This window comes from Heterocephalus glaber, unplaced genomic scaffold (assembly GCF_053883595.1).
Source record: "Heterocephalus glaber isolate CG9 unplaced genomic scaffold, H.glaber_assembly_v1.0 deba00001608, whole genome shotgun sequence".
Classification (NCBI taxonomy): Eukaryota; Metazoa; Chordata; class Mammalia; order Rodentia; family Bathyergidae; genus Heterocephalus; species Heterocephalus glaber.
The window spans coordinates 5,358,185-5,383,042 of record NW_028258379.1 but is presented as its reverse complement, the minus strand read 5'-3'; the positions used below and the strand labels follow the sequence as shown (position 1 = coordinate 5,383,042).

Below are 24,858 nucleotides of genomic sequence, written 5' to 3'. Positions count from 1 at the left end.
CACTGTATTTTAGCTCTTCTCACTGTAAGGAACAAATATACTTGACATTTGACCCTTTAGTCAGATACCACCGTAATTATAATTTCTCAATTTATAGTCTCAAAAACTAACTTTTGGGGCTGGGGTGTAGCTCAGTTGTAGAGTCCTTGCCTGGCATCTGCAGGGCCCTGGGTTCCACCCACAAGATCCACAAAAGAAAAAAAAATTTGCTTTATATGTAACACAGCAGTAAAAATAATCTTTAGGAGATCTATTTAATGAATTCTGCATTTATAAAAAAAAGTGATTCCTGGGCTGAGAATTTAGCTCAGTGGCACCATGCATACCTCACAGGTGCAAAGTCCTGAGTTCAATCCCTGGTACCAAAAAAAAAAAGAAAAAAAAAAGTGATTCCATCTGAAAACTGAGCTCTTCTAGCTACTAGATGGATACACCTGACCACTCTCCTCATCTCTGAAGGATTTCTATATAAAGATCAAATGCATGAAGCCCTGCATGGTGGGGCACACCTATAATCCCAGCCCTTCGGAGGCTGAGGCAGGAGGATCACTGGATGTTCAAGGCCAGCATGGGCTACATAGTGAGTTCAAGACCAGCTCAATCTACATAGTAAGACTGTCTCAAAAAAAAAAAATTAGGATCAAATGCACGGAAAATGCCAACATTAATTCAAAGGCACCTCCACAGGTGTGTGTTAACTGCAACTGCAACCCTTGGTGGTAACAATAAGGATGAATGTTAAGACTCAACAGCCAACATGAGGAAAAGCCATACCCAGTCACTACTACGTATTTCCCATCAGGCTGGTGCTTCAGGCGCTCCACCACTGACAGCTGGACCTTGGCCTTTGTTTCCCCGTATAATTCTACCTCTCCAGAGAGCAGGCCAATTTCTCGAGCCAGGTTACCAATGGGCTTCGGTTTGCAAGACCGTGAGATTTCAATGTCACTTTAAAAACACAGAAAATAGGTATCAGTTTTTGCTCATTGAATTTAATCCCAAATTAGTGATGACAGCCCGCACTACCATTCCAATTGACATGCTTGCAGGGAACAGAAATCCACAAAGTTCTAAGTTAGGAAAATTTCATTTTTACCTTGGAACAGGTGTCTTCAGGTTGAGATTGTTATACTGCATCATCCACTTTCCTGGTTTACATTTCTTCAAGAAACGCTTTGCACTCTCAACTGTGCTCTAAACAAAATGACACAAATGGGAGGTGCTCATTTTAACTTCCACCTCAGTTCGAAACTCCAGGTCACTCCAGCTCAAACCCCAAATGAAACTGTCCCACGAACCTCCTGTAATACGCTTGACTCTAGGTGAGTCCATGAGCACCCATCATGCTCTGGGGCTACTTGCCTCTCTCCCTACCAGCTGGTGTATGTCACAAACAATAAGCAAACCAAAGAGCTTGCCAAGTCAGTGTGTGTCTTTCTGTTCTAGGAAAGGAAATAAGAATTGTGCCATTTCCTCCATTAATGTGACTACTTTTTATCCGCTCTTCTATTCCCTTTTCTCCTTCAACAGATTCACATCTTCACCGGACTTCTCAGTAGGTTTTTTGCCATGCCTCTGTGGGGAGAAGGATCACAGAAACTCACAAGTACCTGCATCAGCATTGCCACAGTCATGGGCCCGACACCACCAGGGACAGGTGTGATGAAGCCTGCCCTCTCCTTGGCCTCCTTGTATGCCACATCGCCTACCACTTTCTTTCCATTTGGTTTTGTACTGTCTGGTCAAGAGGGGAAAAAAGAAAAAAAAAAAATCAAAGCAGAAGAGCAACACCTGTGTTTCTCTCCAAGTGACCAATTATGAGTTTGTTTCAAAAGCTAAGTCAAATTTTAGGGCGTTAAATTCTTTTGGACCCAAATGCCTACATTAGTGAAAAGCTTCCACAGGATGGGGTAAGGCTGCAGCTCAGAGGTAGAGCCCTTCCCTCACAAATGCAAGGCCTGGGTTCCATCCCTGCCATTGTTGTGGGGTGACAGGTATTTCCTACTTCACAGGGAGAAGTCACATTACCTGCAAAAATTCACTAGACACTGAGTGGTTTTTTAGAACCCAAAGAATTCTTTTATAGTTCCTCAGATGGCAAATAAAACACTGTTTTTTATTCTTAAAACCAACTACCCAGTATATGAGCACTTTTTAAATGCTAATTTTCCAAGGCCTACAAAGGGATTTTTTTGAGCATGCAAAGCTCCAACTATGTCACAGCTGCCAGATACGTTTCTACAGCAACTGTCAGCATTTTGTAAGCTCCATGTGTGAGCTAGAGGAACAATTCAACATCCAATTCCAAAGATGAGCAGCTACTTAAATGTATGCAAAAGGCAAAGAATAGGTTGCCGTTGCTGCCTTGTGCACACCATGTTGTTTCTCCTCTGCAATGCCTGTTTGCCATCCCTGCCTTGGAGCCAGCTAATTACGGACTGAAACCTCTACAAACTGTAAGCCAAATAAACCCCTTCCCTTCCAAAAAAAAAAAAAAAAAAAAAAAAAAAAAGCAAAGAATATAATTATACTTCCCTTAAAAGGAGACAAGAACAACTACATATCTTAGCACCAAAGAACAGCTATTCAAGAGGACAAATCCAGTGATGCCTCATTAATTGCTCACACAAAGAACATCCCACACTTGGCTGCAGTGCACTTTCAGGAGGGCCTGGGGCCAGCCTGGACCCTGAAGCAGCAATGTTCCTGGGCAGGAGCTGGTAAAATCTTAGCCATACTGCCATTTCTCTTTGAGCCGATCTCTATAACCTAGAGAGGAAGGTTCGAGGTACAACCAAAAAGCCAGAACTAAGAGATCTAGGCTCTAGGATGAGTCGTACACTGTCCTCAACCAGGAGAGGCTGCACGTTCATCTGGTCCAAAGACACAGAAGAGTAACACTACCTATCTCTCATACTTGCCAAAGCTCACCCATCAAGAAAGTGTGCAAATTCTTGAAAGTGAAAAAAGGATTCTTGCTGGTGTGGTGGTACACACCTGTAATCCCAGCATGGGGGGGCGAGGGGGAGACGGCAGGAAGATCACAATGAGTTCAAACAGCCTGGGCTACATAGTGAGTCAAGGCTATCCTGAACTACACAGGGAGACCCTGTCTAAAAAAACAGAAAAAGCATTCTCCAAACATTAAAGTTTCCAGTCCCATATGTGGACTTTGAGTGTGTGTGCACACTAGGGCTGGAACTCAGGACCTCACGTATGTAAGCATACGTTCTAAAACTGAGCTGCAGATCCCATTCATATATACAGTATACACTTACATATACTAGCAGAACTGGTGATCCCTTGGGATTGTTTCGTTACTAGATGATTATGAAGCACCAAAGTATGGCAGAACATTTCCCCCCCATAACATCTAAAGTTATGTCGAGATGCCAAAGAACCATGGTGCACACTTGTAATATCAGGTACTCAGGAGGATCACAGATTTAAGGCCAGGCTAGGCAATTTAGCAAGACCCTGTCTCAAAAGAAAACTTTTTAAGAAAGAGCTAAAGATGTGGCTGGCCTAGCATCCAGGAAGTCCTGGGTTCAATTCCCAGTAGTGGAAAACAAAAAGGAGGATGATCAGGAAATATAGCTTTATCTTTTGTACCAGTTTCAACAGTAACACTGAAGTTATCTTAAAATACTCTCTCGGGCCAGGGATTTAGCTCAGAGGCACCGTGCCTGGCTTGCAAGTGCAAGGTCCTGAGTTCGATCCCTGGAACTGAGAAAAAAAAAAATACCCTTGCAACTCTCTTTTTTTGGTACCAGGGATCGAACTCAGGACCTTGCACTTGCAAGGCAGGCACCAGAACCACTGAGCTAAATCCCCACCTTGCAACTCTATTTCTAGTCATTTTAGTTTCTGCATAGACAGCAGACACAAATCAATTACTTCACCATGAAATGTTGTAACAGACAAGCTCAGCTTGCCTCTTATACCAAATATCATCAGTGCTGACCTGGGTGCCTGCTGACACAGGTAGTGTCTTGTAAGAGTACAATGTGGTCAGTGGGAAAAGTGACCACTTCTCAAACTGCGGACACAGCTTCAGTAACAGGTAGACACTGAGGCTAAGCCAGCCCTCCGACTTTTCTTTCATTTGGAAGTTTCATGTACTAAATTCAACTGAGGGCCGGGGATTTGGCTCAGTGGTTTCACTGCCTGCTGAGCAAGCACAAGGACCCGAGTTCAATCCCCGGTACCAAAAACAAAAACAAAAACAAAACAAAATTCAACTGAGCCTTGCTATTTAACTTGAGGAACCTTAATTACAGAGGCCAATACAGAAGCCACTACATGGGACAGGCTGAGGCTGGGTCAGGTAAGGATGAGGACTCTGTACCCTCTTTTTATGGCCCTTCCAAATTAAATACTATTAATCTAGGCCTTCTCAAATTATTTTCTGGTAGTACACTAAGGAGGAAGAACACTCCCACATGTTGCTCTGGCCAATTCTTTCTGCTCTGCACATGAATCTTAAAAAGTTATTCCTTTTGGGCCAGGGATGTAGCTCAGTGGTTCCACTGCCTGCCTCGCAAGCGCAAGGTCCTGAGTTCGATCCCCAGTACCAAAAAAAAAAAAAAAAAAGTTATTCCTTTTTTGGGCTGGGGTGTAGCTGAGTGGTAGAGTGCTTACCTAGCATGTACAAAAAGCCCTGGGTTCAACACCCAACACAGTCAACAAAGTTAAAACTAAAACAATTTCTTTTTGAAAAAAACATGTACACCTTAATTCATTCTGTGTCAAGAGATTTGTCCCTTTTATTCCTGAGTGACTCATATGAGCAATTTATTTATTTAGTACTGGGGATCGAACTCAGGACCTTGAGCTTATGAGCAATTTATTTTTAATTTAATTTAATTTTTGCAGTACAGTGGATTGAACCCAGGGCCTTCATACTGGGCTACATTCTCAGCCCTTTATTTATTTTGAGACTGGTTCTCACTAAATTGCCCAGGCTGGACTCAAACTCACAATCCTTCTGTCTTAGCCTCTCAGAATGCTGGTATTATAGGCATACACCACCACACCAAGCTAATTTTTAAAATTTTCTTGATGCTGGGGACCAAATCCATGCTAAGCACTTGCTCTACAACTGAGCTACAACCCAGCCCCATGCAAATAATTTAAATTAGGAACCAAGACTTGGCTCAGTTGTGGAATATATCACTTCTAAAATGAACATTTGCAAAGAATGCTCTTTGGGTCTGGCAGCCCATCCACTGGTCTCAGGGATTCTGCCATTCCTTGGGACAATAATGTCCAGCCTTATCATGTTTGCTTATATGGCCAGGATCAGTGACAACAGTTGACCAGGAGGGATGATATTGCTTTAATTTTACTCATATTTTACCAACTATATCAGGAATCAGTGTGAACAGGACGGTAACATTTGTTTAAATCAACATTTCAAACCTATCTGCCAGATTCCAGATCCCCTCCCAGGGCTTTCTTCTCCATCTCTTACATCTATCTAATAGGAAGAAATGCCCAAAGCAGAAGATGCAAGGATTCAAACAGAATGAGCTGGAATGTCATGCTGCAAGTATTCAAAGTGCAGAGTTGTAGGAGAGCAATTTCTTTATCACCTTTTAGATAATTACACTACCAGAAAATGAGTGATCAATTATGAGCTACTGTCTTAAAAGTGCGGCGGAGAGAGTGGGAGGGAGGTTAAAAATGGTGAGGACTTGACAGTGACTAATGCTCCTGGCAGCTCAGTATCTACATTTCAAACTTGAGATGGAAAGGGAGAAAAGATTATTCTTGCACTAATTCCCTTCAACAATTCAACAGATCTGAGTGCCAGCTATCAGAGCAGGAAGCTGGACAGTGCATGCCACAGCCTACTAATCATGAGGAGCCGACTGTCTCGTGAGAGTCACATATGATGAAAGAAATCCCAAGCTGTGTGGGACAGAAGGGACGGAGAGGAGGATTTTCAAAAGAGAGATCATCCCTGGTTGAAGGGAAATCAGAGGAGGTTTGGAAGGAGAAACAGACATTAAAGATAGGAGATGGGAGGAAGCAGTGTGAAGGAAAGTCCAAAAAAACTAGGTCACGGTGCTTGTGAAGGTGCTAGCGCTTGGGCATGTAGCTCAGTGGTAGAGTGCTAGCCTAGCAGGCATAAGGGCCTGAGCATAAAACCTAGCATAGTGCTTAATGCACAGAAGTAGGTACTCAATTAAAGACTGTTCCCTTCCTGAAGCTACGAGGTATGTATGTAGGTATTTCTATATTTTTCTTTGAACTTTTTTTTTTTTTTTTTTGGTACCAGGGATCAAACTCAGGACCTTGCAGTTGCATGGCAGGTGTGGTGCCACTGAGCTAAATCCCCAGCCCTGAACTTTTATGTTTGAAAGAACAGCCTGCTCCATTAAGGTTGTAGGCACAAGAGCTGCAAAGAACTGGGCATGTGCAGGGAAGGGAAAATGGTCCAACTAACAACTGTGTATGCTGGGTATTCACTAAGTACAAACAAGTTAAAAGACTGCAGGGGGCTTGGCATAGTGGTCCACAGGGGTAATCCCACTGAGGAGGCTGAGGCAGGAGGATCGCCATGAGTTCAAGGCCCGCCTGGCTACACAGTGAGACCCTGTCTCAAAAAAGAAAAGACTGCAGGGGGTTGAAGCACACTGAGGTGAAGGAGGCTGGCAAGAGATGTGGGAAGAAGAGGTGCCCAGGTCCTGTCAGCAGGCGAGCATAGCAAGGCAGGGTGGATCTGACTGAGAATCAGCTGCAGGTGGGGACACCAGCAAGAAATGGACAGCAGTCCACCTTGCTGATGGGGATGCCTAGGGATGATACTTAGAATAGGGGAGGCAGGAAAACAGTGCCTAATATTTTAAAACAGGTGCAACATAGACAATGATCAGGAGGAGAACCAAAAGGTTTCAGGCCTGCAGGAAGGAAGAAAGATGACATCATTAACCAAAGCAGGGGAATGAGGAGTAACCTGGGGATGAAGACATCAAGTACAGTTCTGGACATGACTAAAGGCCGAATTGACCCTAAGCCCAGGTTAACTTGGTAAAGCAGTCCTAGGAACTCGTGGAGGGCCAGGCTCTCCTTGAGCCTCGCAGCACTTTGCAGTGATTGTTACAGCAGCGGCCCGCCGCCCTGTCTGCACGGATACATTCTAAGACACCCAGAGGATGCCTGAAGCCACAGAGAGTACTGAATATGTATTTTCCCTATATACACATACCTAGATAAAGTTTAATTTTATAAATTAGGCACATAAGAGATTTACAACAATAACTACATGTAATAATAAGAGAACAATTTTAACAGTGTACTAACAATTATATGAAAAAATTATCTGCCTGTCTCAAAATCTTTTTTTTTTGGTACCTGGGATGGAACTTGGGTCCTTGCGCTAGTGCAGCAGGCGGCGAAACCACTGAGCTAAATCCCCAGCCCTCAAAATCTTATTACACTTTCACCTGAAGCAAGCACTTTATAGCCTCTCTTTGGTTTGTCCAAATTACAAGCACATCTACTCGTGCATTTTGGCGTCATTACTAAGTACAAGGAAGGGTCAGAACAAAACACTGCGATACTGAGAGTCCCTCTGGTGAGCACAGTGGCTGGGAAGTGACTACCAGGCAGGGAGTGTACTCAGCATGGATGTGCTGGACAAAGCGACAGGTCAGGGCCCAGACAGGGAGAGCTGAGGCGGAGAGGACAGCACAAGATTTCTTCAAATTACTCAGAAGAGCACATAGTTTTCAGACTCCTGATGTTTCTGGAATTTTCCATTTACTATTTTAGGGCAGAAGTTGACCTTGGAAAACTGAAACCATAGAAAGCTAAACTGGGTAAGGAGGAACTACTGTATTTTTAAATATTAAAAATATCTATATATATATCATCTTTGTTGAGATAAAGGAGGATCTCCAGATGAAGTTAGTGCACCATCGCTAAGCTACCCCCTCTCACGTCTTCCTGGACTGTACAGCAAAGTGGCGCAAGTCACAGCTGTGACCCCAAGCAGCCATGATTCTACCTGCTAACCACGCACCCTCTGAACTTCAGTATTTCAAGCACAGAGCAACCTAAGAGGCCGTCTCTCAGGCTCCCCGTCCTTGGCCCTCTGCCAGCAACCAAGCTCATCCCCCAGCAGCACTCACCTGGGACATAATTGATTCCACAGTCGATGACAACTGCCCCAAGTTTGATCCACTCTCCTTTGACCATTTCAGGCTGACCGGTGGCGACCACCAAGATATCACCTTTGTTCACCTAGGGGAAGGGATCTGGACTTTAGGAATTAAACAATGCAATGCACACTAAGAAAATCTAGAAGTGGAAAGGATACCTCTTGAGTTTGTACTAAATTCTCAATTATCATCAGTTACTTCGCAGGACACTGGGTGAAGGCCTCATACACAAGCCGCATGGGGTGTGTGACAGCCCTTCACACACTGGGCTCGCTCCTACACATGCCCAGAGCCCCTTCACCAGCCATTTTACCCAGTGGGGAGGCAGCGAGAACCTGCAACGTGGAAGAGCGCAGGCCCAGACGATGGCTGGCACGCAGTGTCCCAAGGCTGTACCTCGCACAGGAGGTGGACGCCACCGCCTCCCAAGGAACACTGCTTTGGGACGAACAGAAGGAAGGTGCCAGGCTTCTCTCCTGCTCTGTCCCCACACTTAAAAGAGACCACACAGTCAACAGTGATGTGGACTTAGGAGCATTCTTGGGCTCGGGAGTCTGACGCAGGATTCAAGAAGAAGATGCTGTAGCTCACAAGTGCCTCCAGAGCACCTCCATCACACACTTGGTGTTATGGCTTGTGTTGAGATGCACCCCCAAAGTCTCATGCAGTCATAGGCGGGGCTTTTTCAGAGATGGCTGAATACAGAGTGTGCGACTGATTCGAGGTGCAATGTTCGGATTAAGGGTGGGCAATTACTAAATCAGTCACTGACTGGTTTGGCACCACCCTAATCCTGGCAGTTTGGATACAATAGAAGGGACAGAAAGAGGCTTGTCTAGTCCCTTGCCTTATTGCTTTGCTACCTTCTTCTGCCTGCCACAAACTGTTTTCTGTGATGCCACCCTGCCTTGGAGCCAGCCGATTACGGACTGAAACCTCTATGAACTATGAGCTAAATAAACCTTTCCTTCTTTAACTTTGGGTGTTGGGTATTTTGTCTCAGCAATAGGAAATGTACCTAAAACACTTGGGATCTGGATACCAGGGCCAAACCCAGAGCTTGTACTGCTAATTCTGTCTGCCACAAGACAGACTGGCATAGAAAGGGTATGGTCAGAACCAAGTCTGTATAAACTTGGGCAAGTTGTAATTTGAATTTGTTTTTTCATCTTATAAAATAACACGAGAAACATGGCACTGTTACAGGGGTTAAGTGAAATAACGAGGGAAATGTATATACACACACATGCCACCAAACACACATGCACACCACATATACACACAACCTACTCTGTTCTGGGCCTCCTACCTCCTTGTCCAGATGGGCAGACTTGGAATGGCAGGTGGTCACAGTGGCGTTATTCCACAGCAGCAAGTCATGCATTGGGGCACCCACTATTTTACTACGTCCGACCACCACAGCGTGACTTCCAGCAATCTGTACCCCTGCAAGAAGAGCCAGCATGCATTAGAGCTGGGAGACAGCAGCCATCCTCCTTTGCATGCCACCCAGTGGAAAACTGAGACAAGAAATAAACAAAAGCAGGGCCTTAGCATCAAACAGAAAGTTCCATAAAAACACTCCTTCTTTGGCAATAATGTTCTCAGTTCTAGGGCTTCAGCTACTGATTGGGACTTGTACACCGTCCTTCTCGCTGTGGATCTGGGGCCAAGATCCATTCACTGAGTCATAGGGGAGTGGGAAGAAATCCTACACTCGAAAAAGAAACTCTGACATCCAGCTAAAGAGCCATATGGAAGAAGTCATCAGATGAAATTCCATGGGAAAAACAGTTATAACAACTATGGTGTATGGAATGAGGTGGAGAGAAGTGAAGAAAATTACATTAGTATCAGTAATTCGTTCCAACTTTAGTAAATTTATTTATGTGGTTCCTAGTCCAAATTTCACTTTCAGCTTAGGGCCCAAGCCACAGGGTGTTTTGCAGGGGAATGATGAGGGGAAATTGGGCTGTAGTGGGAAGATTTCTTTTTGCTTACTCAGCACCCACTCTGGCAACAAACTGATGTCCTTTTAAGGATTGACTTCTACTCTCCTCAACAGATTTGTGGTAATACTCATTAGTGGACAAGTGACCCTACTTATCCCCTGGCCAATAAAATTCAATCGCATGACCATTATATGGAATAAGGCTGGACCTTCTTGGTGTCACAAGGAGCCTGAGAATGTACCCAAAAGAAAGAAGCACCTGGTCAAGGCTGGAGGCTGTGGACCCTTGCATGAGGGAGTTCCAGAGTAAATTATGCTTCTTGCTTAAAATTAATTTTATTAGAAAAGGATCAGCTCTTATATAATATTAACATCATGATCATCTAGGAATAAGACTTCAAAGTTTGAGGTGTTGAAAAAGTATCTTGGTTTGGAATTTGGCTTAGTCGTAGAGCACTAGTCAAGCATGCAAGAGGTCCTCGGTTCAATGCCAACACCACAAACTATATAAATAAGCAGTACCTTAGTGTACTTGTCAGGATTCCCCAAAGACCTGAAGTTGCCTTAGGGCAAATAGCAGTTTCACTATCAGTAAGAGGAAGTGAGAACTGAGCACAGTGGCACCTTAATCCCAGCACTCTGAGAGGCTAAGGCAAAAGGATCACAAGTTGAAGGCCAGCCCAACTTAGCAAGACTCTGTCTCAAAATAAAAAACACTAGCGATGTAGCTTAGTGTGGGCGCCCTTGGTTCAGCACACGCATGCCTGCACACACACATACACACACACACACACAATGTGGGACTATATGTACTGTAGCTTATGGGATTTGTTTGCCTGTTTGTTTTGAGCCAGGTTCTCACTAACTTGTCCTGGCTGGCCTCAAATCTGTAGTTGTCCTGCCTTAGTCTCCTGAGTAACTGGGATTACAGGGGATTTGTTTTTTTGAAGTTGTAACACATTGTTTGCTAAATATGCTGAACAATATAAATTCAGCTGTAGGACTGAACTGTAAGAGCTATCCAAAGGCTATGGCTTGACCTTTTCTTGCCAACTACAGAAAATTTTCACTTATGTAATTTTCCACTTGAAACTTCTGACCTACTCTTTTGAACACAACCCATTTTTGTGTAAAAAATAACCTCTGCTAAAAGTATTCATACTGCAATTCCACTCTGCAATGAGGTAACATGGCCAACTGTTGGAGAGCTCCGTTGCCAGCCATCTGTCTGGTCTTAGAGCCTTTGGAGCCTCTGCTGGTTCCAAGGATGGGGAATTTTTACTTTGTATCCTTACATCCTCTCTGAATTCTTATTACCATATAGAGGACTTTTTTTTTCCCCACAAAAATAAACTGCTTTGAACTCAAATAACCCAGAGTTCAAATCTTGGTTCTGATGTTTTCTTAGCTGTTGAACAATGATAGCATCTATTTCGTAGGGTTGTCAAGAAACATTGGGAACTGAGGTACAGTCCCTAGTGGAAAGACCCCACTTAGGGCTCACAGGATGCTTTCTCTGGACTTGGCACAAGAAGCGCTGCTCTCCCTTAGGCTGCTTTGTCTTTACCTGTCTCTTTGATGAGTTCCAAGCATCCTTTGGGCGTACAAGGAATGAAACAGTCATTCAGATCACCGCGAGCAAGTTTTCCAGCATTGATGCTAGTCAATCTAAAATACCAGAAGTGATGAAAATAAGAAGAAAATAAAGTAGGTGGCTTTGTTCTTCAGGAACAAATATGATGTGTGTCCAAAACAGAAATGGATCACAGATGGAATTGTGCAGTGCACTGAAGGGTGCCAAGTTACACTCACCCATCCACATCCTTTTCGGGAGCAATAGCATTGATGACTGCCTCAGTGTTAATAGAAGTTTCCGAATCTAAAGGCAGCTGTACTATGAATCCATGTACAGTGGAGTCTTCATTCAAAGATATGACATACTTTAACACCTAAAAGTAAGACCACATATAATCTATATACCACACAGACATCAAAAAGTGGAGGAACAGGCTGGGGATTTAGCTCAGTGGTTCCGCCGCCTGCCTCGCAAGTGCAAGGTCCCAAGTTAGATCTCCGGTACCAAAAAAACAAAGGGAGAAACACTTTCCAAAGCAAATATCAAGCCAGGCACGTAATCCCAGCACTCGGCAGGCTTAGGCAGGAGGACTGTGAGTTTGAAATCAGCCTGGGCTACATAGTAAGTTCAAGGACAGCCTGAACTGCCTAGTGAGACAGGTTTTTTTTGAGATAGGGATCTCAAAAAATAAAACAAATAACAATCAAACAAAAAACACAAAGTAAACATCAAGTTACCCCACTTCCCCCAAAAGTTTAATAATAGTACTCTCAGAATGTAGCTCCCCCTAAATCCTGAGAAGCTGTACTTTTACACTGACTGTATCTCCCAAGAGTTTGGTAAGAAATCCATCAAAAATGAGCTGAAAACTTTAGTAATTTATTATTGCAATAGAAAGACCCAAGGTACAACCATCTAAATGAAGATATGGACTGGCAATGCCTACCATTCCTTGCTGTAGTGAGAAATGCTTTCTATTTCGCACCTTACAGTTCAAGAGCAGCTAGTAAGAACTGGAAATGTGGCTGGGCCACCCAAGGAACTGAACTTTTTATTTTATCTCATTATAATTAAACTGAAATAGAAACATGGGACTGGAAGCCACCAGATTGGACAGTACAGGTGTAGAACCTTTTTCACAACCTCCAAAGCTCCTTTTCCCTCCTACCCCTTTCCACTTAATCTGCAGTTCTGACTTTTGAAGTCACCATTGATTTGTTTTGTCTATGTATAAACATATTACATAAATGGAATTCGCACTTGGTGGGGTTTTTTTGGTACCAGGGATCGAACTCAGGACCTTGAGCTTTCGAGGCAGGCAGCGGAGCCACTGAGCTAAATCCCCGGCCCCTCATACTTGGTTTTTAAATGGAACATAGCTACAGACCCAGGATCAGGGTTGTTTTTATTGCTGCTGGGGTGTGTGTGTGTGTGTGGCAGTAAGGATACAGGGCCTTCTCACTGAGCTACATCCCCAACACCCCCTGCCTTTTTTTTTTTTTTTGAGGCAGGGTCTTGCTAAGTTGCTAAATTGCCCAGGCTGGACTCATATTGGCAATCCTCCTGCCTCAGCCTCCCAGAGTGCTAGGATTACAAGGGTGTGCCACCATACCTAGCCCCCAAGAATCAGTTTTAATAACACCACAGGTAACCTGGAAGCAAATGGCGCTGTAATCAGACACTGAGAACCAAATGCTCACCCCTAGGGCTATACCGCTTACTCTGGGGTTTTCAAGGACTTCTTGGAGCTGGGGTCTGAAGAAGAATTATCTAAAGGTCTTGTGGATACAACATGACTCTCAGTCTCTCAAGTTTCACTAAACTAAAGAGAAAAGCGCTTCAGCTGCCCTCTTTTCAGTCAATTAATTCATAAGGGCTCACCTCAGATTCTGTGGCTGATCTTGGTAATTTAATGTGAGTGGCTCTGATCCCAATCTGCAAAAGTGAACATTTATACAGGTAAATGGCAACAGAACTTGAGATATGGGCCCATTTCTTTTACAGAGCTGACTAAAACAAACCAGGAGTGCTAGTCAGTTAACATCTCACCCTGGGTCCATGCATCCTTCACTTGCTGTCCCCCCAGTGCTCACCACAATTTTATGCCTGCTATTCCTGGTCTCTGGGAAGTAAGAAATCATGGGCCAGAAAGTGTTCAAGGGCAAGCAGAGGATGAAGCACTAGGCCATCTGCTTCTGATTTGTAAGACAATAAAAGTCTGCTGGACAGTGAAAGTTTTATGGGAGGGCCATAAAGGACAACAGACAGGACCTGGGGTGGCGGTGGGGAGCCTGACAGCAGCTGCTCTAGGCTTTACCTCTTCAGCAGCCTTCCGCTTCACATTTATATAAAGATTGGAATCATCTCTGTCGCCAACCTAGAATAATAAATACATGCAAATCAGACAATTAGGAAATGGCAAAATGTACAGAAAAGCTTCTGTGATTTCAGTTTTGATCAAAAGGAAATGTTTGAGTGTACCACTCTTGTTGCAAAGAACTTGTACAGGAGAAAAAGGAGGCTGTCAGGGCAGGAGAGGGATATGAACATAGGTAGTATTCAGCTGCCCCCAAACAAGACCTGTCTGAGTCCCAATGAAAAAGCCTAAAGAAAAGAAAAAGTGAAACTGAGAGCAATAGCACATACCTATAGTCCCAGCTACTCAGGAGGCTGAGGCAGGAGGATCACTTGTGCCCAGGAGTTCAAGGCCTGCCTATATAGTTTAACAAAACCCATTGCAAGAGGGATGGGGGAGAGGGAAAGAAAGAGGAAGTAGAGGATATCTGCATTGTACTAGGAAGTAAGCACTGGTGCTACATGCTTACCAGAAACATGTGGAACTGCTGCTGACATACAGAACAAGGGGGACTGAGGACCTGTCATCTGGCAAATAAGACACCTGAGAGGCGGTGTCGGGAGCAATGCTACATAATTTTAGGGGCAAACCATTTGATTAGGCCTAGTTCTCCTGCCTACAGGCCAACTATGGCATTCTTGAGACATAATTCCATTTTGGCCCCTGGTCACAACTGAGACCTCAATGATCCAGTGATGCTGTGATGCTCCAGGACAAGATTACACCAGCTGAAGGCATCATGGGCGGAACAAAATCTTCATCTACTCAGTTCCTCTTTGTTCTTGGATTGTTACACTTATGTACTGAACTCTCTGCAAGTCATTAGTTACACCTTGTTTATCTGGATGTACTGAACTCTCTGCAAGTCATTTGTTACATTTGTTTCTCCCGAGGTACTGAATAAACTGTGCAGTAAGCTAGGGGCTTTCGTCTTTGCCGCCCAGAGCAGCACTGATCAGACCCAAAGCTCAGCTTCTTCTCAGTCTCATTTTTTCTACCTTTCCTGTGTAAGTTAATTCTCCTTGTGCTGCCCTGGCTCGCAGGAGACTTAGGACTTACTGCAGAGGTCCTAGTAGCATCCCCTTTCCCTGTTCCCTACAAGGCAGGAGCACCCAAAGGCATATTCCACACCCTCCCCTAACCCAGGAGCAATGGAAAGCTCTTAGAACCAGCAACAGAGAAGATAAGCTAGTTTCTCCCAGAAGTGCAGAGGGAAATATCCAAGATAAAGCACTGAAGCTTGCCTGGCTCCTCTGAACAGAACCATGCAGAAGGGCCGCCCTTTAGGATGGTATTTCCAGGCCTTGCCATGTAGGTGCTGCTACTAGATGCTGCCCTCAGTTCTCAGGCACATGGCCTGAGTTACAGCTTCAGCTGTCCCTTCTACATATAAACTTGTTTTATAGAGCTAATTTGTATTTCAAGAGAACCAGAAGAGGCCTTTTACACAGCTCAGAGCCAGTGCTGGGGATGGAGGCCAGGGCCTCTCACTTCCTAGGCAAGGGCTCTACCACAGATCTACGACCCCCAGCCCTAGGCATTTTACAGGGAAAAAAAAAAAAAGGTTACACAATCCCAGACAGATTGGATGCAAGGATGTTAAAGAACATCAGATTCTTGACTGGCAGACAAGTGGGTGGGTGGAAGACAGGTGTACAAATCTTAATCCCAATACGGTTTATCAAGAACACTACTGAAGCATTTTATTATCTGGAATGCTAATCTTTCTTCAAAGTGGTTAAATATATATCATCATCATCATCAAAAAATCCTATTCCAGAATAGGTTAGGTTAGGGTTTTATTTGTGTACTTAGTTAACACCAGGAGTCCCCTTTCATAAAGGGCCAGGCTAAAATGGTATATCTGAGCCTTTGTGGGTCACACCCCAGGTCACAACTGCTGCTGCTTTTTTTTTTTTTTGAAGTTTTTTTTTGCTGCTGCTGCTGCTTTTTAAATCTTTGACACCTTGGCAGCATCTGAACGTGGGCTGATGTTTGAGCATCCCTGTTTCATACCATAAAGTATCTTGGATATTGCTCTACTCATTTTTTTTCCATTTCAGGAACTTTTTGTAGCTATTTAGTTCAGTTAAGTATACTACATTTATTGATTTTTGTCCATGTTTTGTGAGAATTAAGTGAGTTATTGCATAAAGCACTGATAATTCCCAGTAGTAAACACAGATTAGCTATTACATTATTAATAACTGAAATGTTTTATGTGGTAAGGGATGAAAATACAAGCTCGTTTCTATCTCTTTTGAAAAGTCATCTCAATTTTATATAAATACAGTATTCAGTTAGGTGGGAAGTTACCTATCTGTTAAAAATTTTTGTCCCCCAATTTTAAAGTACATACTTGGGGTGGATCATGAATGTCCTTGAATGCAATACCAAGGAATCAAAAAAAACCCCCAAATCCAAAGAATTAAAAAAAACAAACAAAGGGGAAACACACGGATTTGGGGGCCAGAGCTGGGTTCCAATCCCAGAATCAGTCCATTTCCTGACTGGCCTTGGGCAAATTACCTGAGATCCATGAGCACCAGTAAAGGGTTCCCACCTTGTAGGGATAGTGTAATAATTAGAACAACTACAAACAATTAAAAATGTACAGGCCATTTGAACTAAAGCCAATACTCTATAGTTCTAAGCAGTACTGCCATTTCTTCAATAAAGGATTAGGAGTGGGTGTAGCTGGGTGAACTGTAGTCAGATTTGAGGTTGTTTTGTTTTGTGGTGCTGGGGATAGAACCCAGGGCCTCACAGAGGCAAGGCAGGTGCTCTACCACTGAGCTACACTCGCAGCCCCAGATCTGCATTTTAAAAGGGCTGCTTCCAAGGTCAAAAGGACAGAGAGGAGGTGTCGCCAACGGAGATCTAAAACCAGTGAGTAGGTAACTACAGAGGCACCAGGATGGAGGCAACAGGAATCAAGAGGATGGAATTGACTCCAAGAGCTAATGAGACACAGAATCCATAGGGCAATTGCCCTGTGGGAAGTGAGGGGCAGAAATCCTGACCCAGTGATATCAGCCTTCTAGAGTGGGTGCACAGGAAGACAGCAGTGCCAGCATCAGGATGGAAAGAACAACAGGTCTGAAGCCAGGAGATGCGATCACAACATATTATGTAAGCCTTGCTGTGCAGAAAGATGTTGACTCTGATGCTAAAGTACAAGACTGGAACGGTCAACCACTGTTTTACTACAAGGGCATAAGAGACGGGCTGTGTTTATGTAATAAAGACACTGTAAGCAATAAATTTAAAGTTGATTCTGAAAGTCAGTTTTAAACATGAGGAAAAAAAAGATGGTGCATGTCTGCAATCCCAGCACTTGGAAGGCTGAGACAAGAGGATCACAAGTTCCAGGCCAGCCTGGACTGCACAGCAACATCAAAAACAAAAGATAATAAATAAAAAATTCCTCTCAGTATTTCTAAGAAAAAGACTTTAATTGGCTTTATTTGTAATTCTAGAATCAGACAACACTGCATTCCATAAAATAGAACATTTCAATGAACTGAGTACAGTAACTTTTAGAAACAGAAAAGAGCCAAAGCAGGATTAGGTCAAAGTTCCTTTCTTTGTAAGGTGGGCACAGGGAGTTGGAAAAAGAAATAGTTGACTGGCTAACATTGGGTTACATTAGGTCACCCTTTTTTGCGGAGGGAACTTCAGTATCATGCCAATTCAAACTGCCCTGTTTTGGAAATTGGTCGATTAGCTCTCTAATCTGATTGCTCAGAAAGTCAGATAAACAGTCTCAGTTTGATGACATAGGTCTTTGGCACTGGTGACTCCATTTTGATTTTTACATTAGTTTGCTGGGTCCCAGTGAAAGTACTTAGTTCAATACAATGGCCTCCTTATTTTCTTTTTAATTTTTGTTAAGCATGGATTTCATTTATTTATTTTGTTTGTTTTGCAGTGTTAGGGTTCAAGTCAGAGCCTCACACATTCTAGACAAGTGTTCCACCATTGAGCTACACTCCCACCTCTGAAATAGATTTCTTGCCTATGACTTTTACTTTCTTTTTACAGCAAACAATTCGCAAGAATAAGCCAAGAAATAACTACTCTCCAAATGTAACAAGTATACACCCACAATAAACACCTTTGATTCTGAGTAATTTGCAAAGAAAGGAAAACCCACCACAGCAAAGAACACAATAGGCACTGAATACCAGGCTTTGTGTTCCTTTTTCCTCAGCAAGGCCTCTAAGACAGCAAGGGGAAGTGATATTTAAGTTGCATTCCTTCTGAATTTCTTGATAAAACAGAACAGAAACTTAGCAAAGGATTAAATGATGTATGTGGAGACAGGCACACAGAGTGAGTATAAGGCTTAGGAAGCTGGCACTTCCTGAAAGGAGTTTCAAGTGAAGCTGCAAATTTCCTGTTTGAATCAATCCTTCAAACAAATTTTTTGCGTATCTGCCCATACAGGTATCTACCGAATGCCTCCCTACTGGGTGACTCTGGAGCTCAGGAAACTCTGGATAGAGGAAACCTAAATTTGGAAGTATCACTTCATGAAGCTACAAGATTGAGTGAGGTCGATTAGGGAAAAGATGTGAGGGCTGAGTCCTATGACATTTACATGATTAGGTATCAGGGAGACAAGAAACGGCAAGCAAAGGAGACCAGAGAAGGAAGGTCAAAGAGTGGTGTTCCAGAAACCAAGAGTCAGGAGCTCTAAAGGGATTTAGATGTGGGAGCTACTGGCCTGCCAGATGAAATTCCTAGGCCAAGGATTCTCAAAGTGTAGCTTACCCATTCTTGGAGGAACCGCTACACTGTTCTCCACAATGACTACACTAATTTACATCGCCATCAACAACAAGTGAGAGCTTCTTTTCCCAGGACTCTATGGTGGCAGTTCCAACCAGGCAAACCTGAGGACTCTCCCGTCCTGGCCTTCTCTGACTCCGTTTGTCAGGGTTTGACACAAGCAACTCCATTTTGATCCTGACAACTTTCAAGTACTACTGTGATGTTATTAGCCTTTTCCTTGTGTTGACTTCTGTGCCAGTGGTACAAAAATAACGGTGGGTAAGTAAGACAGCTGGTGACAGCATTAAGTCAAAACAAAGGCGCCAATCCATACTAGTCATCAAAGTATCCTTCACTGCCACAGAGATTCCAGTTTCACTTAGGAATGCCCTTGAAGAAGCAATGTGACACACATATATTTTTTTTCTTTCTTTCACTATGTATCCCAGGCTGGCCTCTAACTTGCAGCAATCCTCCTGCCTCAGCCTCCAGAGTGCTGGGATTACAGTTGTGCGCTACCATGCCCAGTTTATGATGAAGCAATACAAATGACTGATTCTGTTAAACCTCAACCCATGAGTACACGTCCTTTCAGTAATCTCCATGAGTACAGAGCACTCCTGCTGCCCACAGCAGCACAGTGGCTGTCACTTGGAAGTGTGCTTGTGCTTCTTTGCCCTGCCAGCTGAACTAGATGGTGCTTTTCTATGGAATACCAACTCTTCTTGAAAGAACAAACTGACAAACAAGGATTATTCAAGTTTGAGTATTGGCAAATATTTTCTCAAAAAATGAATAAAATGAGCCTGATACTTCAGGTGCAAGGCCCTAGGTTCAACCCTCAGCACCAAACAAATAAAAACATTATAATTTTCAAGCAAATATTAGAAGCTGTTATCCACCTCTGTAAGTTTGATAGCTTCCCAAGACTTTTCTGATGAGCTCCTTGGTGATATTAATTAATGACTGGTTTTTTAAACTGTGTAACAAAATTTATTAACATATGGAAGATCTGCATAATTCAGTGAATTATTTTCCAAATGAGAAATGAAGGATGTAACAAAACCACCCATGGGTAAATATCCATTTCAACTGTAACATTTTCATATAACAAAGTGGAAAAAGATGTAAGAAATATGAAAGTTCACATTTTACAATGCAACTAACCTTTCTGAGTCCTGATACAATAACAAAGAAAAAGATCTATAATTATCTGGGACTATTAAAAACTTCTTCCATCTTGACAACTATACATCTGCATGAGGCCCAATTTTCTGAAGAGACTGAATGCAGCAGCAAGGGGGAATCCAGCTCTTCCCTTATGCCAGGTGGTACAAAATTGTATAAAACACTCAAAATAATACCCCTCTTACTATTTTCTTATGAAAAAGTTTTTTTTCCATAAATACCTTATTCTTGATAACACACTATAATGAGCTTCCTACTGGTATTTTGAAATACTTTTTAAAAACTTGGGTTTTCATTTCCAGTACAATAAATATTGATACCTAAGTCCATATAAAGAAAGCTCCTTGAAGTCCTAAATTCTGAGTATAAAGGGTCCTACGAAGACCAAAGGTTAAAAGGAATCAGCCTAGCAAAAGGGCATCTACAGATAACAGCAGGGGACCAGAACACATGAGCATTTGAAATTGAGCTGAAGAAGGACATCTTGTAAAGATAAACTGAAAAGGCATGAGGTTTTACAAAAGCAAAATAAAGGGGATTTAGCTCAGTGGCACCGCACCTGCCTCACAAGCGCAAGGTCCTGAGTTCGATCCCCGGTATTAGAAAAAAAAAAAAGGAAGTAGAGGTCTGAAGTGCTTATCCCTTGAATGCCTGAACTGCTATTGTGAGACTGAGTAAGGAGGATGTTAACAGAAATATACCATCATCATACCTGTAAAATCACCAGGCCAGGTGCGAAGCCAGGTACTTGCTCTTTCATCTGAGCCACTTGATTCTTCAGTCTCTCTCTTATTTGCCTGGACAAAAAGGAAAGGCTGGCATTAACATATCATGATCCAAGCATAACTGAGTGATATGGGTTATCAGACATATTTCTCTTTCATATTAAGAAAACCTTTACTAAATGGGTAACATCTGGCATAACATGTGTTATAACCTGCCCATCAATTTTCTAGGCCTCAGTTGACATGGATCTCTTCTAACCCTGCTGATACTGTGTGGGCCATGGACATGGGAGCCCATTTAAAGTGCAATAGTTAGGCTAGGGATGTAGCTCAGTGGTAGAGCACCTGCCCAGCCTGCACGAGGCCCTGGGTTCAATCCCCAGCATTCCAATGAAATAAAACAGGTGGAGATACTCAAAATCATACAGTGAATAAATGAAAACCTAGACAATACTTATAGAAGGTACTGGTCCTCATCTTTTTTAGCATTTCCTTTTTTTGGGGGGGGTACCAGGGATCGACTCAGGACCTTGCGCTTGCAAGGCAGGCTGCAGCACCACTGAGCTAAATCCCCAGCCCAGTATTTCCATTTTTGAGACAAGGTCTCACTGTAGTTCAGTCTGACCTTGACTCACTATGTAGCCAAGGCTGGCCTCAAACTCACAGCAATCCTGTTGCTTCAGCCTCCCGAGTGCTGAGGTTGATTACCGGTGTGTGCCACCATGCCCAGCAGTATTTCCATTCTTCTGGTGCTATTATAAAAAACTTTTCCAGGGAAGAACTCAAACTCACACCTTTTGCTCAACCTACCCTTGTAAGATGACCACAGGATGTTCACATAAGGCTGAATACTAAATCAGTGAATTCCTTTCCAAATTCTACATGAACTTGTAAGTTATATTCTAAATTATAAAAGAATTTTCCTTACCAAAAAAAAAGGTTAAAATGTATATAACCAACCTCTTATGAAAGTGTTAATCAATTTATCAACATATAACTTCTTCGTGTGGTGGGAAATCAAGTAAATTACATTGTAAATAAATATTCAAAATAGCTAGGTAAGGCATGAAGATCACGAGGACTTTGAGGTCAGCCTAGGCTACACAGTGACTGTCTCTAAACAGAACAAAAAATATCTCAAGCTTGCCCCATTATAGGATGTAATAGAATGTGAACAGGATTTGTCTCTCTTGGACAGACAACATATCATTTACCTATCTTCATCTTACCTACCTTAACCACACTTCACTTACAAATAAACATGAACATTCACAAGCACCTCTTCCCTCATGCTCCTTGGGTTACTTTCAACTCCATTCCCCACACTTTCCATTAGCATTTTATACAATATAGTTCAAAAGAAGAATTAGTAAGCCATTGGATTTTTTTTTTTTTAAACTAGGATTTGACTTGGACAGAGGACACAGGTCTAACTCTGAAATGAGAACTGGAAATACAGGAGTTGTGGAGTTTTCGCTCCCCAGCAGTTCCAGCCTTTGCTATTCCCTGAATGGCAATCAGATGTTCTGGAACCTAGGGAAGGCCCCTGGGCAAGCCAAGTTCCCAGTCTACCCTCTCCTTTTCCTGCTCCCTTCCCTCCATTATATCAACACACAGCACTTTCAGAGCTAAGACACAAACAGGACAAGAAGCAGAAAGTCTGTGTTTGTCAATCAAAGTGCTACAAGGACTCAAACTCACCCTGACCCAAGTAAAAGCTAGGAAGTAATTTTACAACATAAAACTGGTTCAAAGTGAGCAGAAAAACAATCAGAAACAACAGTCAAAACAGATGAACACTTCCAACACTCTCAGTCACCTTGTGAGGTAGGCCAGCAGGCACAACTTTGACTCACAGGGGTAAAAACAGGCTTGGAGCAGATCTGTGGCTGCCCAGGGCCAAATGGCAGAAAGACAAGCAAGTACAGCAGTCCTGAAGGGGCAAGTGAGGTCTAACTGCAAGCTGCTGGCTGTAACCAGAATAAGTAAGACAGCCCTTTATTCCGAATGTGATAGGAAGCCTAGGGCTTTGAACAGGGCTGACTTGATCAGACCGACATTTGTAAAGGTTTGTTCTGGTTGCTGATGGGAACAGATTGGAGGAGGAGAGGTGAAAATCAGGGGCCCCCATAAGAAATTACTGTAACTGCCAACTCCAGGCCAGAGACAATGGGGGATTCCAGTGTGCATGGTACAAAGTGGCTGGAATGGATACACTAATATGAAGCACAGAGAAAATGCCAGGGCCACATTCAGACGACTCTGAGCTTTGAGAGATTGTGAAACAGAGACAGAAAGATAGCCAACTGTGAATATTCTATAGCACAAAGAAGATTTCAGGCTGGTAGAGTGATTTTATTTACCAAATTGTACAAAGATCCTGGACTAAGTGAGCATTTGAGACTTAGAGTCTAGAGACAAATAAAAATAATTCCTATACCCAGCAGGTCCAAGCTACAGGAACACAGTACCACAGGTGGTATAGGTAGAAAATGCTGTTTTGGCTCAGTAGGTTAAGAATGAGGAACAAAATGTTCCATATTTGTATGCTATCATTTAAGTGAGTTTAAATTAGCAATTTCTTTTTTTAAAAGAAAGAGAAGGGAAGGAAGCGGGGAGGGAGGGAAGGAAGGAAGGAAAAAGTAAGTGGGGGGGAGAAAGAGAGAGAGGATAGGTAGCTGGAAATCAATTATATTGACTCAAACTTTTCCTGGGAAGCAGAATAGTTTCTGAAGTCCCCTTGGGAGGGATGCCCTTCCAGTTAGAAGGATTTGTTTAAATGCTAACATTTAGGTTCTTTCACACAACCTGACCAGAATAACAATCAGATGTGTTTTTAAATGTCCATAAACCACAACCAGCAAGAACCAGACTGTCCAGAATGCTGGAGCAGCAGGTGGAAAGATTTCTGCTCTGCTAAGCAGGAGAAAAATCAAGATAGTTGCATAAGCCCCTTAAAACATTTCACCCTGCCTGTTTTCTGGGCTGGTCACTAACTTAAAACCTAAAATGAGAAGTAGAATGAAAGGCAAGGATAAGCTATGACTGACACTTAAAAACTACAGAAGAGAAGCATGGAGCCAAAAAGTGAACACTCCCTTGTCTGCTTGTCTTTTTTTAGGATCAGGAAGCTGTGATGAATTACATGGTAGAAACCTTTTCGATTTTTATAGCCCATAATTTCCAAAAAGCTTAAACGTTGTAACAGAACAACTTCCTAATCATTAAAATCTTCTAAATCATCAGAGCTTCTTTGAGTTCAGATGCCTCATATTTCTTTCCATTGCCAGGAATTCGGCCCTCCAGGTAAGGACTATGAGCAAAGTGAAGCCCAATAGGGGGAAGGAGAAACACTTGTGGGTCCCAGGACACTAGAATCACACACCCAGACCCCACACCACACTCCATCAGTGTTCTCTGCAATCTAAGGGAAAACACACCTTGAAGAAACCAGGATGAGTGTTAACGAAAGAAAAGGACCACTGTACAGTGGTCCTTCAGGTTCTGACAGAGATGCTAGTGAAACAATCATAGCCATTCAGACACTGTATAAAAAGCCAACATCAGCAGACACAGGTGCAGTTTTCACTAAGTTGCCAGAGGCATCAAGTAGGTAGAGATCAGAGATGCAACTGAACGCCTATACCACACAGGGTACTGCCCACCACCAAACACAAAGGATTATCTAGCCCAAATGTTAATGTTCCCAAGGCCAAGAAACTGCAATAAAGTGTAAGATTTAGAATTATCTTTTTTCTCTAAGGAGCAGAAATCAAGGTGGAAATCATTTATATTTCTGTTAAAATTGTCTTTCTTGGGGGGTTAAAATTGTCTTGAATCTCCCTGGACAGAAGTCATTTGCATTATTGTCAGTTTTGTTCAAGTTAACCTCTCATATACAACTATAAAACAGCTGAGTCAATAAAAATGAAAGGTATATATCCCTATAGAACCACATTAACCCTTGAGAGTCATACTTACAGCCTAATATACAGTAGTCACCAGTCATCTCTTTGGCTAGTCTATTTTTTTTTTTTTTTTGGTACCAGGGATCAAACTCGAGTCCTTGCGCCTGACAGCAGGCAGTGAAACCACTGAGCTAAATCTCCGGCCTGGCC

General features: G+C 42.9%; 1 protein-coding gene across 4 annotated transcripts in view; it reads right to left on the bottom strand.

Moving 5' to 3' along the window:
- The window catches only part of Mthfd1 (methylenetetrahydrofolate dehydrogenase, cyclohydrolase and formyltetrahydrofolate synthetase 1), a 59,224-nt gene that overhangs the window by 25,356 nt on the left and 9,010 nt on the right, over positions 1–24,858 (bottom strand). For all 4 annotated transcript variants that reach the window (XM_087195256.1, XM_004837414.4, XM_013067731.3 and 1 more), the window contains exons 2-11: positions 20,728–20,812; positions 14,013–14,072; positions 13,577–13,630; positions 11,932–12,068; positions 11,687–11,787; positions 9,478–9,614; positions 8,139–8,250; positions 1,611–1,738; positions 1,097–1,194; positions 775–948 (exon numbers count right to left, since the gene is read on the bottom strand). In XM_087195256.1, coding sequence (XP_087051382.1) covers positions 775–948; positions 1,097–1,194; positions 1,611–1,738; positions 8,139–8,250; positions 9,478–9,614; positions 11,687–11,787; positions 11,932–12,068; positions 13,577–13,630; positions 14,013–14,072; positions 20,728–20,775 — 1,049 coding nt within the window. In that variant the 5' untranslated portion in view covers positions 20,776–20,812. The remainder of the gene's footprint in view (positions 1–774; positions 949–1,096; positions 1,195–1,610; positions 1,739–8,138; positions 8,251–9,477; positions 9,615–11,686; positions 11,788–11,931; positions 12,069–13,576; positions 13,631–14,012; positions 14,073–20,727; positions 20,813–24,858) is intronic.